The 18,068-nt window shown below is 39.3% G+C and overlaps 1 protein-coding gene across 4 annotated transcripts in view; it reads right to left on the bottom strand.

Annotated features, from left to right (window-relative positions):
* The window catches only part of SLC39A10 (solute carrier family 39 member 10), a 90,442-nt gene that overhangs the window by 3,464 nt on the left and 68,910 nt on the right, over window positions 1–18,068 (bottom strand). For all 4 annotated transcript variants that reach the window (XM_084892138.1, XM_084892139.1, XM_084892140.1 and 1 more), the window contains exons 2-9: window positions 16,276–17,300; window positions 14,185–14,392; window positions 10,512–10,681; window positions 9,556–9,756; window positions 4,946–5,066; window positions 3,395–3,754; window positions 1,885–1,965; window positions 188–378 (exon numbers count right to left, since the gene is read on the bottom strand). In XM_084892138.1, the coding sequence (XP_084748264.1) occupies window positions 188–378; window positions 1,885–1,965; window positions 3,395–3,754; window positions 4,946–5,066; window positions 9,556–9,756; window positions 10,512–10,681; window positions 14,185–14,392; window positions 16,276–17,289 (2,346 nt within the window). In that variant the 5' untranslated portion in view covers window positions 17,290–17,300. The remainder of the gene's footprint in view (window positions 1–187; window positions 379–1,884; window positions 1,966–3,394; window positions 3,755–4,945; window positions 5,067–9,555; window positions 9,757–10,511; window positions 10,682–14,184; window positions 14,393–16,275; window positions 17,301–18,068) is intronic.

Below are 18,068 nucleotides of genomic sequence, written 5' to 3'. Positions count from 1 at the left end.
CAAAGAAGGCAGGCTCCTACTTAACCATCTTTCCCTAATAGGTTATTGAGGCTAGCCCATGTCTTTAGAATGGGCTACATGCTTTGAAGAATTAGTCTTTCAAACCATATCCAAAGATTTCTTGCACTTTTGGAAGTTGCGTTCTATTTACAGGTTGAGCGTAACAACGGAACGGAATGCATCTCACCATATCCACCAGGGCTACGTAGAGGAACATGCCAGCGGTGATGGCGAAGATCCAGAGGGTGATGTTGTTGGCGTACTGCCCCACGGCGGTGCCGATGAACATGCCGATGTAAGCCATCATGGCCGAGAGGAGGTTGTACACTATCGCCTGCTTCACCGTCATGCCTGCCTTCAGAAGGACTGCAAAGTCACCTGTAGCGAGGGCAGAAGGGGAGAGTTCTAAAACCACAGGAAATCACACACAAGTTTAGGAAAACATCAAGAAGACAGAAGGAGGAATAACATAAAAGGTTACCTTTAATAACAGGCCAATTTGTTTTTTTACTTATGAAATTAAACCCTTGTAACACACAACTTTGGTGAATCCCAAAGGCATGATGCTGACAGACAGTATGACAGGTTATACAGAATCCATTTATATGGCAGTCTACAAAAGAAAACTACAGTGATGGAGAACAGTCCAGGGCCACCAAGGAGCAGGGATGAGGAAGGGGTGTGACTCTACAGGGAGAGCATGAAGGGTTTGTGTGAATGAATCAAAATTGCAACTATGTTTTGGGTCACATCAACCAAAACAAAATTTGGTTTTGGTGGCCACAGTATTTTAGTAATGAGTTTATGTGTGCCATGAGATGAAAAAGATTGAAAATCTCTGGGTTAGAGAGAAGGGCAAAATTCTGTAAGAAATAATGTCTTAGGGCTAAAGGGTCAAAATTAATAATTTTACTAACTATAATAAAGTTTTTTTAGTTACTAAATATATAAACATTCATGTAATTGTTGAACACTTAGTATATACAAGGTAACATGCAGAATTCTGGGGCTTGTTTCTTTCTCTTAAAAAGCGATGGTAAATGACTGAAAATGCATGACCTGCTAATGAAGTTAACAAAGAAATTCGTGCAAGCCATTATTTTTCCATGTGCCAAGAAACTGTTGCAAATGACATACCTGCAACATTATTGGGGGAAATGAAGATAATACACCTAAGAAGATTAGTGTCTACCACTGGCTTCACAATTGCCATGCTCTGGTTTCCCCTCTGATGTTATCTCCTGCATCTCTTCTCCACTGACCCTGAGCACTAACTGCTCCTGGGAGACCGGAATTCACATCAGCTTTATCTCCTTCTCTCCCAGAGTTTAATTTCCTCTGGCCTTTCTTTCTCAGCTTCCTACACAGAAAGAGTTTCTTAACGTCTTCCTCTACGAAGCTCCTGGCCACATTTTCAGTAATCCACCCACCAATGTGCTAACAGGATGATTTCACTCAGCAGGGGGTTAGATAATCCAAAATGAGACTACAGATGTGTATAATTTTAAACAAAAATTATACAATAGCCCTAACCAGTTTGGCTCAGAGGATTGAGCGAAGGCCTGCAGACTGAAGGTCCGGGTTCGATTCTGGTCAAGGGCTTGTACCCTGGTTGCAGGCACATCCCCAGTAGGGGGTGTGCAGGACGCAGCTGATCAATGTTTCTCTCAAATCGATGTTTCTAACTCTCTATCCCTCCCCCTTCCTCTCTGTAAAAATCAATAAAATAGAATTTTTAAAAAAATTATACAAGAAGAAAATGATGACATTCTACTCTGCCATCAGCCATTCTTTATGCTTTGACACTTCTAACATTCGGATGCATTTAAACATTGAAGAACCTGAGATGTGATGAGTATGGTAAAATATTAAAGGCCATATTACCCAGTTCGTGTGGCAGCTCGTGACAGAAGACAGCGATGGACGTACTGATGCCACCCGTCAGCCCAGCGCTGAAAGCTGCTCCTGCGAGGGGAGGGAAACAGGAAGTGACGCTCACGGCTCCACGGTTTTGCCTTTTTCATTAATGACAGGTGCAGCATCTTTTGCCTTTCTAAACTAATTTCATAATACATGAGTGACTGACTCGCTTACCTTACAAACTATAATTTTTGAACAGCTAGTGGGTTCAATAGGTATTAATCAGAAAAAGAACTACTTAGTGAAAGAAATATTCCCTATTAAATTAAAATTTATAGTTTGTGTAGCCTTTTAACTCACTAATAGCTTAAAAGTAGTAACGGTTGTCAGTATTTCCATCTCTGATGGTAGTTTGAAGGTCAATTTTAACTCATATAAGTACATTTATACATAGTTAAGTGACTAGTATTTTTATCCGAACTGTTCTGGGCTTAGAGCACAAATCATACAAATTATTATTTGTCTGATGGTCTTGAAGACAGAGACCAGAGGTATAAATGCATCTAATTCTATGAGTAAAAACATTGGCAGCCACTGTGGATCCGAAAATACAGTCTCTCCTTTCTGAAAGATACCAAAGTATTTTTCTGAATAATTATATAAGAGTCTTGATCTCAAAGATCATGTATTAATCCCATTTACTGTCTTCCCAAACTGGCAGAATCAGTTTACATTAGCAAAATTCTAATATATTTGAATCTGGTACAATGAATTTTTTAACATTACAAAATTTTTCTTCACCTTTTTATTAGATATAAAAAAATGAAATCCAAAATTTCAATTATTGGTTCTCATTTGAGCATGTATAAATGTAAATGTACTTGAAAATACAATGTTAAGGTAACTTTTTCAATATGGTAACAATGCCTTGAAAATAAAATTATTTGAGAAGTATAATATAACCATAATAAGTTCAATAAAAAATAAATTTAAAAAGTGTGTCCACACATTTAAAATATAGATGCTGCCCTTACCAGTTTGGCTTAGAGGATAGAGAATTGGCCTGCGGACTCAAGGGTCCCAGGTTTGTTTCCAGTCAGGGACATGTACCTTGGCTGCGGGCACATCCCCAGTAGGAGGTGTGCAGGAGGCAGCTGATTGATGTTTCTCTCTCATTGATGTTTCTGACTCTCTCCCTCTCTGTAAAAAACAGTAAAATATATTTTTTAAAAATGAAATAAAATAAAGATGCTGGTATGCACACACACACACACACACACACACACAGAAGCATATTACAGACATTTGTTTACATATTCAAAGAAAAACCCACTGAAATTATACCTTTATGTCCCCAGCTAAACTCATCAAAAATGTTAGCATAGCCTTTAGAAAGCCAAGTGCCTGAAGGAATGCAGAGCAGTGTGTGTGCTAAGCCCTGATTCCAATCTCTCTAAGTGGCCGTTGGTGAGGTGAAGCATGACGCGGTGAGGACGTCTTCACCAGCAGCGCCGGGCCCAGCTCCCGGACTCACCGATGGCCAGCCCGTCGCTGAAGTTGTGGATGCCGTCCCCCATGATCACCATCCAGGCGATGTTGGCGATGCCGGTGTCTTTCAGGTCCGAGCCCGAGTGGCAGGGGCCGTGCGAGTGATGCGAGTGCTTGTGCCACTGGTGCTTCCGCAGCGCGGCCTTGCTCTCGTCGTGGTGGTTGGGTGTGGCCGCGTGGAGGGCGTGCTCGTCGATGGCGTGGAAGCCGTCGCTGTGAGAATGGTCCATGATTTTCTCCTCTTCCACACAAAGGTAGTTTTTGGGAGGGGATTCCTGGTGGCCTTCTATCTCTGTCAGCTCCGTTTCATTAAGGCGATCTTCAGAAACAACCGAGTCATCCGTTCCTGTGTTTATGACAGCAGAGGCCATGCTTTATCCACAGTAAAGCACGCATGTTTGCTCATTTAAACCGACAGAACAGCATTGCAATGAACATTTTAAGTGAATGTCTTTTAAAATTCACTAAATAAATGAATATCTAAAAACAAATACAATACTTTAAAACGTGAGAACACACACAAGGCCAAAAGGTGCCCCGGGGACGAGGAACTGAAGGCGGTGGCAGGGGCGGAGCAGAGGAGCGCAGGTGGAAGGCGCTGGGACGTACGGAGTGCTCATGAGCAGCTGATGGACACCAAAGGTGCAGTTACTGTAGCGTTTACAGGTAAAAAATAAACGCCTAGCTTTCCAGAGAAAGAACAAAGCTTCAGGTTTGTCCACTGTAACCTTCTTTTACCATGCAAGGAGACAAAGTGTAAATAATTTGCATCTCTCAATGCTCCACCTGACAATACTACTCAAATCATTACTAGGCTGAAGGTCAGAAATTCACATACATGACAGTATCTGTTAAGTTTTGTTTTTTAAATTGAGGTTGACCTCTGACCTAGTTTTCAAGTTATTTATTATGTGACAAATATCCTAATACTCCCAAATTCTATTTTGGGGCAGAGTCTACAGTGGGCTCTAGGCTGCTGCTTTTCTGCAGAAAATCACTGGTACACCCAGGGGAACAGGAGGGGGTGGGGAATGTTAGATTAAAAGCTTTGCTTTCCCTACAAATCGTAAGCTACCTTATTACAGCTACCAGGCAGAAGAACAGCAGGATGGGTGCGCAGAGACTTCAAGCTCAGAGATCCTTCTCCTGCAAGCACAAAGGCTGATCCTCCTTCCACAGAAAACCCATCACATGCTGAGGCACAAAGACCTTGCCTTGCCAAGAAGTAACATTACGCTAACCCAACACTCACAAAGCCTTTTTGTCTGTCTAATTGTTCTCCTGTAAAGTACAATAGGGTTTTTGCTCTGTGATGCAATTAATTTATCCCACTTCTGGTATAAATAAGGCTTAAACAAACCAAAAAACTAACAAAAGCACAATTAAGACACACTTGCAATTAAGAAAATTTAAATTAGAAACTAAAATTAGGGAAGCCACAAAGACACAAAATATCAAGCAACACGAACACAGTTTTGAAGTGATATTTCAATTGCTACGTTTTAAAAGTTTCTTGTCGGTCAGAACTATTCCCTACCTGCAAGAGGCTTGAGCTGCAGCCAGTCGGCGTCTGGGGTGTTATTGATCTTGTGGTCTGAAAGCTTCCTGCCGATACTCGATTCTTCTGTGCTCTGCTTCATAAACCACTTCTGTTTCCCCTGGAAAAAAACACCTGGTGTTATTACCAAATCTGCAGCCACAAGTAGCAGCAATATTTACTTATTAACATCTATGGGGATGACTGGTGTTAACTTTATGCATAAATTATATGGTAAAGAAGTGAGAAAAAGAAAAATTTTTAGAAGTTAATCAAGGGGTCTAACCAGATGAAAAATACAGCTATATTTGTATGTTAGTGTTGCTTTTCTTGAATACTCAACTAAAAGGTTCAAGTTCATCTAATTCAAAGTTAAAAGGATACACACTACTATATTTTTATAATATAGTGAAATATATGTAATCTCTCTTATCTAATAGTGTGTGGGAATAGTAAATCCCACAAACTAATGCTTATTCCTTTGAATTTTATTCTGTGATGAATGCAATCTCATATTTCCCTACTTGTGACATAATAGTCAAACCTCACTTAAAATAGCAAATCTGCAATTAACTTCTGAGACTGTTAAATTTATTAAATATAATAATACTCATCTGCAAAAAGAAAATGATTATGTGGATTAAACAAGGGGATGTATGAAAATGACCTATAAGTAACTGACTCTAAGCTTGGCGATAAAGCTTTGTTTCTCAGCTAATCTGTTCTCAATTACTAATAAATTCTAAATAATTATTGTATTTTATTGTTTAGGTTTGAATTTTCCTAACTTATCTCTAACCTGGAGGCCTGGTGCATGGAATTCCTGCACGGGTAGGGTTCCTAGGGTTGGCCGGCAATCGGGGCCTTCTGGCCAGGGTGTCCCTTTGCCAGCTGCCGGCTGGGCCTGCCTTCATTCCGCACTGTCCCCAAGTGGTCAGCACAGGTCATAGTGACCGAGTGAGCAAACTCCTGAGGGGACACTCCGTGCATTAGCCTTTTACATAGATAGATAGATAGATAGATAGATAGATAGCCTCCTTTCTTCTTTGCATATTAGCCTTTTATATATATGGATAGCCTCCTTTCTTCTTTGTTCAACGTAACTACCACTAACTCTTCCAACTTGAAGTTCTATTTCTAGTCTATGTGAATGTAAGAGACTAATCACAGGTATGTCGGAAAGTTGGCTTTGCTTCCAGCTGTAAATGGTGTCAGTCTCCTAACGCTGTGAGGTAGCCTGTCTGAGCTAGTGAAGTCTTCAGCGATGGCCACCATCAGCCTCTTCCCTCCCGGCCTCAGCCTTCTCCACCCGGCAGCACGTACAGCACATTCCCCTGCCTGAATTCTGGCTGGCCTTTGCCTTGCCTTCACCTAACACATTGGACGGGAGGCTGGCTGGCACTTTGTTTGGTGGGAAGCAGTCCCGGTTCTGGAGCTCAGTCTAGACTCTGCAGGGAGGGGGAGTGAGGGTTGATGTGTGAGGAGACCAAGATGCAGGCACTCAGATGAGGAGGGAGGCATTCCTGGACTTCCCCTGCCCTGGCAGGCAGTGAGTGGCTCTAGCTGACACCAAGTGAAGCAAAAACACTGCTCAGTTGGGCCCTGCCCCGATCCCTGACAGGATGAAGAGAAATAATAAACCGTTGCTATAAGCCGTTAAGTTTGGGTTGTTCTGCTTCATAGCAATAGGTAACAGAAAGGGGAGAAACAGACAACGTTCAAATAATAAAAGTATGGAGACACCCTGGGAGGAGAGTCACTAAAGAGGAGGAGGAGCCACGGGCAGGAAAAGCTGAGGGATGGAGAGTAAAGGAGAAAATGCGAACGGCTGCTGGGGTTCTGGGGCTCCGATTGCCCACTTCCTGAAAAACCTGCCAAGTCATCCGCCTCCAGCTCAGCCTGAACCAGTCATGGCCGGGTGCTGCCGAATGGATGCTCTTGAAAGCTCCCTTCCAAGAGCTGACTTTCCCATCAGGCGATCAAGTATCTGTTCTGTTCGAGTATCACTCATCTCCTTTCCGTAGAAAGGCCTGCACAGCGCGTGTCATCGTAAATTAGGCATTGTCCTGTTTATCAGGAAGGACACGCACGGACTTATCTACCTAGATTCCTTTCCTTGATATACGTGAAGAACTCCTTATTATAAACTTACAATACCCCTCTGCTAAGAGTACCTTCTATTTTTTATCTCCTACAATTTCTTTCTTTTTTAAAAAAAAATATATATATATTTATTGATTTCAGAGAGAAAGGGAGAGGGAGAGAGAAAAAAAAAACCATCAATGATGAGAGGGAATCATTGATTGGCTGCCTCCTGCATGCCCCACACTGGCGATGGAGCCCAAAATCTGGGCATGTGCCCTTTGTGGGAATCAAACCTGGGACCTATCAGTCTGCAGGCCGACACTCTATCCACTGAGCCAAACTGGCTAGGGTCCCACAATTTCAAATTTATAAATAAGCTGCCATGTTTTGGGAACTCTGTTCTCCTACATTAGTTTACTTTATAAAAATAAATGTGTTTCATGCCGAAACCGGTTTGGCTCAGTGGATAGAGCGTCGGTCTGTGGACTGAAAGGTCCCAGGTTCGATTCCGGTCAAGGGCATGTACATTGGTTGCGGGCACATCCCCGGTAGGGGGTGTGCAAGAGGCAGCTGGTCGATGTTTCTCTCTCATTGACGTTTCTAGCTCTCTCTTTCTCTCCCTTCCTCCTCTCTGTAAAATATCAATAAAATATATTTTAAAAAATAAATAAATATGTTTCATTTTGCTGGTAAATTTAAGTTCAAACTAAGATCAAGATTAAATTATAAAAAAGGAAAATTGGTGTAATTTATACTTCTCTGTAAATTATACAGTCTCTAATAATTTAGACAGATTAAATACTTACTATCTGCTGCTTTGATGTTAGTAGGTATACACAACTGAAGAGAATTTAGGCTTCACAGTTATTCCAAAACTGCTTATAAAGTTTGCAATATGTCACTGTGATCTAAATCAGGTACTCACCGAGATGGAGTCGAAATTCTCATGTTTCTTACATCTAATCAAATTCCAAGTCTTCTCATTGATGCTTTCATTTTAACAGTTCTCTTACCCACCTCCCCTCCCCCAGTCCTTACGCCATGACTGTAGCTCAAGCCCACCTCACCTCTCTCAATGACTGCCTTCGCCGATTCCTCCCCTCCAGCCCCTCTTACTCAGCACCCTTCCACCACATTCTAGTCTTCCCGCCACGACCTTCCACAGCCCTTCCACCACCATGTGCTGTGGGCTCTCTCTCACTCTGCCCTAAGTGGGTCCTTCCAGTTCCTTTACCATTCCTCAATCCTTCTTCCCTGGCCACCATCATGCCCCCCTCCTTCGGAGGCAAATAAACATGATGGTGCCCTGACTAAAATATGGCAATTAAGGTGAAATATATTCTACTTGGAATAGGATATGAAAATGAGAAATGGGATTTGTTTCCCGTAGTTAGCAACTGAAAGTCATGATGAATGAATCATAGTTTTACAGCTAGCTGTGGCTGAGCAGGAACTAGAATCACTCCCCATGCCTCCCAGCTCAGAGCTCTATTGGAAACTATTTATTTTGTCTCAAGAAGATCTATAAACAACACATACATATACCAAAAATATATACATAAAAATAGCATAAAGTTGTATACTAGGTGTGGACTGTATACATGATGATCAAGACTATCCAATGTTCTTGAGGAAGAAGAAAGTATTTTTTTTTTTAATATCTGCAGTTAACTAACAAAATGTAAGAATTTTTTAATCCTTTTTATTTGGTGTGTGTGTGTGTGTGTGTGTGTGTGTGTGTGTATAGAAAGCTTCCTAAAAATGTCCTCTAGATTTAAAGAGCATATACTGAAAATAATCATGTTAGTGAGAAATATTCAAGATAGAACTTTAGATACACATAAATCAACTTCAACAGAGAGACGTGCAATCATGGTGAATGGTAATCCCAAACTTACCTTCCTGGGGAGAAAATTCTTTTGGTATTTGTGTTATTCTCATAAATGTGACAGAAAACTGACAGTTCATGAAAAGCAGGGTGTGTGATCAACAGTTCAAGCATCATCTCCCACATGGTTTGTCACTCTTGAGAAGAATCACCATTTCCTTCATTTGCCTTATTTCCTTCCTACAAAGCTTCCTGAATGTAAATTTTTATACCTCTAGTATCCTGCCATTGGCCAGGCTTTCTGATAAGAAGTATGCTGTCTGACAACATTTCCATTGAAGTGTGTGACAATGAAAGCCACTTAGAGTTGAAATTACCTCAGAAGACACATGAAACTTGCTTGTATTTGTATATTTTTGCATTTTTGTAAGTGCAAATTGACCAATAGCTTTTGCATCCTGTTTAACTCAGTTTAATAAGGTGTGACACAAATGAGCTGAGACTGAGACTACTATTTCTTGATTATAAATGCCAAAATAAATGTAATGACCAAAATGGCCAGGATCAAAGCCATTTATTACTGTGAAGATAACCTATTAAAAAAAGAGAGACTTAAATCACACCAACACCATAATTAAACACATGGCCAGAAAATGACGGTCTTTGAGTTTACATCCCAGAAAGCGAAATTACTCACTCTCTGCTGCTTGTAGTGCTGAAACATCCGAAGGCAGTGTTCAATGATAAATAACAAGTAAATGCCTCCTAGAGCGACGAGTCCTTTCAGCACAGCATCATACTCTTCCAGAAACTTCGTGGGCTCGTGTCCATGAGAATGGCCATGGCCATGCCCATGCGCGTGTGCGTGCTGGTGACTGTGATCATGTCCGCCCTGAGACTGGTATCAAGAATAAGGAAAGTTTTGAAACAAATTATTAAAATGCTATTGAAATGCTATGAAATACGCTTCATGGTAACTCTATAAGACAAAGACCACCAATTCAGATCCTGAGAGGGGTTAAGACACATGCTACTGTCAGAGAGCCATATCAGCAGTAAACAAACTGGGAGCGATGGGTCCTTTGTCTATGACCCAGATAAATGCCTGGTATTTAATAAAAATAAAACAAAAGGAGTTCACCACTGGGTGATCACTTGCGACTCCCTATCACCTAACTTCTTCTTAAGCTGATTATTCAGAAGTATATACTGGAATATATGCAAAATGTTCTATATTTTAAACTTTAGCAAAAATAAATATATGTGTGCTAATAAAGTTATGTTTAATTGTGAAATGTTCACGTTTCACAATATTAATCTTAGAGAACTTTAAACATTAGAGAACAACTGTTAAAGTATATATCATGGTAATTTGACATGTATACATTCGGACAGGTGAACATAAAACTGACATTACCAGTCTTTTTGCTATTTTAAAACCTAATGATTCAATTTACTTTAAAAATATTGCTATTAAAACTGCTCAAATGGAAAAAAAATATTTATTCTGTTAAGCAAAAAAAAAAAAAAAAAAAAAAAAAGCACAAATACTAGATTTTTTTTTTGTTAGAGCTTGATAATGCAAGAACCTTTTGGCTTAAACACTTTCACTTTTATTTTACTTTATTTTTTAAGTTTAAAAGGATTCCTTACATGGGGCAGCAGATGAAGAAGGGCGTCTCCGCTCATTGTTCCTACAGCCAGAGCAACCAGGAATGTGAGGAGGAATTTGAAGCATCCTTGGTTAATGATGGGAACCAAGATCACACCCAGCAAGGAAAGCAGGCTAATGACAGTGACAGAGATGATGCCACAAATCCATGCTGGGGAAAGAAATTGACTGTCAACATTAGCATACAAACATAAATCAAAAAAGCTCCCAAGAAAAATAAACATAAGATAAATGAGTCATACCCAGACTATACTTTTTAAGAAGCTTTATATTTTGGTACTGTTATACTTAAAAACAGAACAAAATAAATAACCATATAACTAGCTTAAATACTTAAAAAAGGAATTAAGAAACTCAGAGCAAATTATAAATAGTATCCTCAGTGACCCACCTTATCAGAAAAAGGGACTTAAAATGAATTAAGGCTGTGATTCACTCTTAATATCTAGACTGAAATATAAAGGCAGAGCCATAGCAATAAAACTGTTTATTTAAAGAATCCTATATAATAAAAGCCTAATATGCAAATCGACTGAACAGTGGGATGACCTATGACATGCACTGATCACCACAGGGCAGACACTCAATGCAGGAGCTGCCCCAGACCCCAGACCCCAAGCCAGCCAAGGCGGGTGCCAGCAGGGGCCCCCAATCACCCTGCAGGTCACCCGACAGATCAGCCCTGATCACCAGGCTTAGGAACCCTACCCATGTTTGAATTTTGTGCATCGGGCCCTAGTATAGTTAAAAACCTCTCCTGGAAACATTAAAATCAAGTATATAATATACTGTAATCTTTTTAAATCTTCCTTTAAATATATTTTTATTATTGATTTTTAATAGAGAGAAAGGGAGAGAGATAGAGAGCTAGAAACGTCGATGAGAGAGAAACATCGACCAGCTGCCTCTTGCACACCCGCTACCGGGGATGTGCCGGAATCGAACCTGGGACCTTTCAGTCCGCAGACCGACGCTCTACCACTGAGCCAAACCGGCTTCGGCTTAAATCTTCCTTTAAAAAGTTTAAGAAACTAGATATTAGTCCAAAATGGAAATATATTCACAATACATACAAAAGAGTCTTATTATTGTATCTCATTTCTTATTTTTACAAGGATAATTCAGTTCTACTTTCCTCGATATCATCACTCCTCCAAACCCAGTTCCAAACTCTCTTTCCTCCAATTTGACTTTCTGTACAATTTACTTAAAAAACTAAAAATAACCAAAAAACTAACAAACAAAAACAACCCTTACTTTTTAGAAATAATAATATTTGCATTTAAGCTTAAGTAAACTCTATCATAATTTCCTAGGTGTTGAAAAAAGCAATTTGGGTAGTAATAAAATTCTTTTGATTTCTAACCAAATTACTGTGCTTTTTAAATCACAATTTATTTGGTATAAAACAAAGACAAATAAAAACTGGTGGGTATGGCTCAGTTGGTTGAGTGTCATCCCATGCACCAAAAAGTCACCAGTTCAATTCCCGGTCAAGGCACATGCCCGGATTGTGGTTTGATCCCCTGTAGGAGGCAGCCAACCGATGTTTCACTCTCACGTCGATGTCTCTCTCTCCAAATCAATTTTTAAAAAACACATTAAAGAAGCATCTTTTATCAAATGTATGCCAGAATGTATAAACCATTCAATACAACTACCAAACGTTTCCTTTATTTGCACCCAAGACACCAACTGCAATAAAAACACATGCTAAACGTCTGAAAGAAACTTCACTTATTCTGCAAATTAGGTCGCTTAAAACGTTAAAGGTCTTCGAGCTTAGTTATTCACCAATTCCCCTTCTCATTATCTAGAGAGAAAATGAGTTCTTTTAAAAAGAAGCGTTCATCTGTGGAAACTTTCTAATTAACTTGCTTCAAAGCATGCGCACGATAGCCGTTTTCTATACTGTTTCAGCATTTTAATTGGCAGAAAATGCTTATCAACCTATTCACACCCCCATGGCAATTAAGCCAGGGTCAACTCTATGACTAAATGGGCCAATCTGGTGAAACAAACGATTTCTACAGTACACAGTATAGAGTATATTGGGTTTACAGAAATCTTTGAACAGTTAATGAGGTAGTAGCTGTGCCTCTACGGGAAACTTATATAGAACAAGTTAACCTTTCTTAATGGTATAGCAGTCATTAAAAATAATTTCTAGCAGGGCTTTCTCTCCACAATTATCAATGTCTATTAGCACATAATTAATTCAATCTTCATTTCTCACAATGCTAATAACCACCTCCGAACAACTGATCAATATTCACTATTTAGTAATGTATTTGTCTTCAAAGCAAGTACAATTTCCTCTAAGGCTTTTAGATTAACTGTAATTTTCAATATTACTAGTCAAGCAGCTTACTATAATATGTAGATTATTCCAATATTACAGCATGGAAAACTCTAAGTCATAATCTACAGTGGATGTGGAAGCCAAAATTAGAATTTTTCAAAACCTTAAAAATAAAACAAGGCTATTAATTTTAAATCTCGATGTGACAATCTCGTCAGTCTCCATCTCCCCTGAACAAATGACTTGAGTTAAGTCAGTACCTCAGGCCCAGCTTCCCCTTCTCTTCTGTCACAGTGACAATGCAGAAGGCCTGAAGGACGGAGCCTCTCGAGGTATTTACTCCTCCACACGATCAGGGAACAGAAGCCAGAGATGGGCCTATTTACCCACCCAAACCGCAGCATTCAAACCTGGGAGTGGACTCATTTTGTCTCCCTTCACTAAGCGTACCAGTCTGGACCCAGCCTGTCTACCCAGAAGACCATTCTTGTGTTTTTTCTTACTAATCTGTACTTACAGCAGCACATACCTCCACCAGTGCTTACCTCTAGACCACTTTACTGTCTGGCTGCATCACCCGTGAAAACACTCTGAAGTATAACTAAATGTAACTCTATCTCCCGGTCATATTCTAGCAAAGCATACTTAAGAATCCTTTTAGCAGGAAGCAGTTAAGAACATAATGGTTACAATTACAGGCTTCTGTTTATCTTTTAAAATATAGTTTATTGAATTTATTGGGGTGACATTGGTTAATAAAATTATATAGTTTTCAAGTATATAATACATCATCTGTATATTGTATTGTGTGTTCATCACCCAAGGTCTAATCTCCTTCTATCACCAAATGTTATCCCCGCCCCTTACTCTCTCTGTCCACCCTCATCCCCTTTCCTTCTGGTAATCACTGTGCGTGAAGTCACGTGGTACTTGTCTTCCTCCGAGTGGCGTTTTTCACTTAGCATAACACCCTCTAGGTCCTGCTGGCTTTCTTTCCTCTGTGCCTCCTTAAAAACAATCATCTTAGCATTTCACCAGAGCCCTCAACCCCTGCTAAAAGTTTAGCAATAATTTTAACTAGGGGCCCGTTATTTACACTTGCCCATCAAGAAAGATCCATTTATCACAAACCTGTGTATCCTTTTTCATCTAGTTCCTTAGCAAAATCCTCCCTCTGCAATGCCACACTACACCGCCGTGCTCCTGTCTTACCCAGGTCTTTTTTAAACACACATATTAAAACACATGGAAAGACACCAAAGGAGAGCAGTAGTTCAGAATTACTTTCTAATTCAACTACATAAAAAATTAGAATGGAAACCATCTTGAGGAGAAAAAGAAATTTTTCTTACCCGAGGCCCCGACATTTGCTTTATCTTCTGGAACCGTATTTTTATCCTTACTTAAATCTTCAACTACAAGTTTGTCAAAGTGTTCGATACAGAGTCTGCTGTCAATCTGATATAACAGCGCAGGGCAAAGGTAGGTGAACAGATCAGCGGAGATGGGAGTGTTGGCACCGTGGCCATAGTATTTTAGCAACTGAGTGACGTTCAAGCACTGTAAGGGAAGGGGTAAAACAAATCAAAGAGTATTTTAAAAGCTCATGCAGAAACAATTTACTGTATAAAGGATATCTATATCAATTTACTGTATAAATAATATCTAATTATTATTTGAAAATAATTTGTAATACAATATATATATTAGAAATAAAGCTTTTGGCTAGGAGTTTATGATAGGGTTGCATTCAACTTATTACCCACGCCTTTATGGGTTTTAAAGGTTCTTCCATTCTAACACACGAAAGATAATGACCTATTGCCATTGATCAGAGAGATTCGCGACTGTCATCATAAGATTCTTATGGGGGTGGGGGGCAATCACTTCTCTAGCCAAAGTGTATTTATTAGTTACTCAAGATTCTTACTTGTAAACAGTGTTAAATAAACTTAAATTAATTACTTTGCGTTCTAATATAAGACAGGCTTTTCACTGCCTAAGGGGACTCCAGCCTAAGGCTGACGCTGGAAGGTGAGAACAAGGCAGCTTCCTCCACTAGTGATTTCAGTGCCAACCAAACAAAGCAGGAAACGGTGAGCAAGTCTGACCCATCATACAGAAAACAAGTTTCTAAAATTAAGGCAAAAAAGATGGCTCTGCCTCTTTTTCACACACATCCGCTTAGCAAGCATACTTGTTTACTGACTTGCTACCTCAGTCTATGATTTTACCTAGGTACAAAAACCAAACCCAGAACACACATACAAACCAAAAAATGATTCTTCCCAGGTTTTAACTACCCAATGCATACAATGTTCCCATAGATCCTAAAAAAATTCAAAATACGCATCAGGTCTGATGATGCCAACCCTACAAGTTTGACACAAAAAGTAAATATTAATAATAATGTCCAGTTATTAACAACAAAAGATTCAAGGCTATCATCCACAGTAATAGATGAATATAAATCTTTTAAACTGATATTACCAGTGTTTATAACTGTTTAAAACAAATTATCTGGTGACTTCTCTAGGGAAGAAACACAAAGATGTTTACTTAGATGCAAAACATACTTAAATTGTAAAGACATAAACAACAAAGAATGAAGTCTTAATCCATCATATTCTATATTAGAAGATGGTGCTGCTTTTTTATACGTATGAACCATAAATCAATTTTTTCTAAACATAAGAGTGATAAAATTAAAATAAACAAAGGTGTTAATATACCTCTCATAAAACAAAACAAAAAAAATGTGTTTAAGACTAGTATAGTTTTAAAAAACTAAGAAGGAATCAATTGATGTAAAATTATTTCAAAAAAATCATGAAAATTTAGAAGAGAAATACAGATACCTCATGAGTATTGGAGTTTCCTATTATTGTATATTTTGCACTCACCCTAAATCTGTCAAAGGCATGAGAAGACTATAGCATGAGCAAGTAGGCCCTATCATAGTGACATTGAGAAAAGAAACCTACGATATGCACAAATACCCGATTTGGAGTTATATCTATGACGAGGACCCATTCCGTGATTAATTCAATGAGTTAACAGTCATAAAAAAGAACCTGTCTAGTCACTTCCCAAGAGGAAAGATTGAATAAAAAGGCTTCAATTTTCAAATATCTGGAAACCAGCTAATAATATGAAACTAACTTGGGGAGTTAAAAGTCATAAGCAAGGTAGTAAAATAATGAATATAAGGTTATATTTTCTAACAACCTTCAAACATTTAGGTTTTAAGAACCCAAATTTGAGAACAAACAATGCAAGTAAAAATCTGGATAAAAACTTTAATCTAACTTCCTTAATGTGTTTATTTTACATTATCTAGAAATGTTTTAATGTGATTAACTATTCCACCGTTACTTCTCTTTTTACCTAAAATGCTCCACAATTGTCTAAGGACTATGGAGCGACCGTCTTTTTCCACTCACCTCATGCTGACGGTCATCTTCATTATGATCCTTGTGACTAGCAGCTGAATAGATTGCACTTTTTTTAACATGCGGCGCTTCCCGCTTTCTCGTGTGCCGAAGTTCACCTTCATTGTCAGGATTAGGATCTTGGTGTCCGTGACCAGGATCGTGACCATCATGATCTGGAGCATGTCCATGAGAATGGCCTGTGCTATGTACACGATCAGGTTTATGGACCCGATTGTGCTCATACTGTCCGCCCTGATCATGGTTCGGGGGAAAGCCTGGCGTAATGACCTCTGAATTCTCATCGTTCTTCCCTTTCCTCTTCCGCTTTCCCCTCGGGGGCTTACTTTCAGAATGCTCCTGGGTCTTATTGGTCTCTGCGGAAGGCTCCTGGCTAGTCTCCCCACGCTCACCGTGAGGGATGGAATCATTAGCGAGATGGCGGGTGGTGTTATGATCAGGGTGATGCCGCAAACAGTGGTGGTGGCAGAGCCGGTGATTGCGGTCGCGCACATGTTTATCATCAGACTTGACAGACACTTCAACTGCCTCCTTCTCGGGGTCACACTTATGGTACCTCTTTGCGGACCCGCCGGTCACAGTTTGGTTTTCCAAGTTTAGATGCTTATGGGCATGCTGGTGGTTGTGTGAGTGAAAATGCTTCCCCTCTTGAACTGCCAAAATATCTAAGTGAGAAACATGATCGTGGCCAAGATCCTCATGATTAATCTCAACTACTTTTATTTCTCCGAGGCCCAAGTTTGTTAAAAGTTTCTCCAGACCAAAAAAGGATAACCTTCCATTTTCACCGTAACGGTCAAAAAGTTTTTCAATGTAATAATTTTTTTCGTTTTTGGCAGCATCCAGCTCTGAAAACTTGCCCGGCTCCGATTCTGCCAGTCCATGGTGGTGTCTGTGGTGCTCTTCAGGCCCGTGGTCGTGTGGCTCATGGCAGTGGTTGCAGTGATGAAAAATAAATGTCAGCAAACAAATGAGGCAGAACTTTGTGTGCATGTGTACCTTCATTTCTAGTTTTCCTGAGGGGATTTAAAGAGGCAAGCATTAGTTTGTACTTAGTCACACTCAAAATAACCATAATCTCTCCAGCAGTGCCAATCTGCTTAGCAAATGTTTTACCCGTTTTTCCGTGGCTCTGAATTCGTCTTTCTTCTTCCGTTCCCTGTAAAAATGGCCCCTTTTATCAAAATAGCGTACAGCCTTTGAATTACTACAAAATGATAAAGACTCATCTGCCAAACTTCTACCGTCATCTACTCTGACTTCCTGTCAGCACAGCACTTTAGAGTCTACACATTTATACAGGAATTGGCTTCCTTCTCATCTGGTTCTTTACAAAATAGTGTGCTGATTCTGCTCCGAGTCCCTCTGGTAATTGAATAAGGCAAGATGAAATAAAATGATAAAATGTGTGAGTTATAAAGAAATGAAACTGTCATTATTTACATACGATAGGATGGGGTATATTAGAAAATCCAAAACAACCTCTAAGAATTAATAAATTGATTTAGTTAAGTTGCTGGATATAAAAATAACATAAAATCAATTGTATTTCAACATACTAGCAATAATTAGAAAATTAGAAAACAGATTTATTTACTACAATAGCAAATAGCTAGTATAAATGACAAAAGATGTACAACATCTTTACATAAAATATGACCACAGATTATTACTGAGAGAAATGCAAGACATAAATAATTGATTACTATACCATGCTTACGATGGGCTGGGATATAGATCCAATGTAATCCCAATTAAAATCTCCAAAATAATTTGTGAGAATC

This window comes from Pipistrellus hanaki (assembly GCF_964339955.1).
Source record: "Pipistrellus hanaki genome assembly, chromosome: 8".
Taxonomy (NCBI): Eukaryota; Metazoa; Chordata; class Mammalia; order Chiroptera; family Vespertilionidae; genus Pipistrellus; species Pipistrellus hanaki.
The sequence above is the reverse complement of the archived record's forward strand: the minus strand, read 5'-3'. Positions and strand labels throughout refer to the sequence as shown.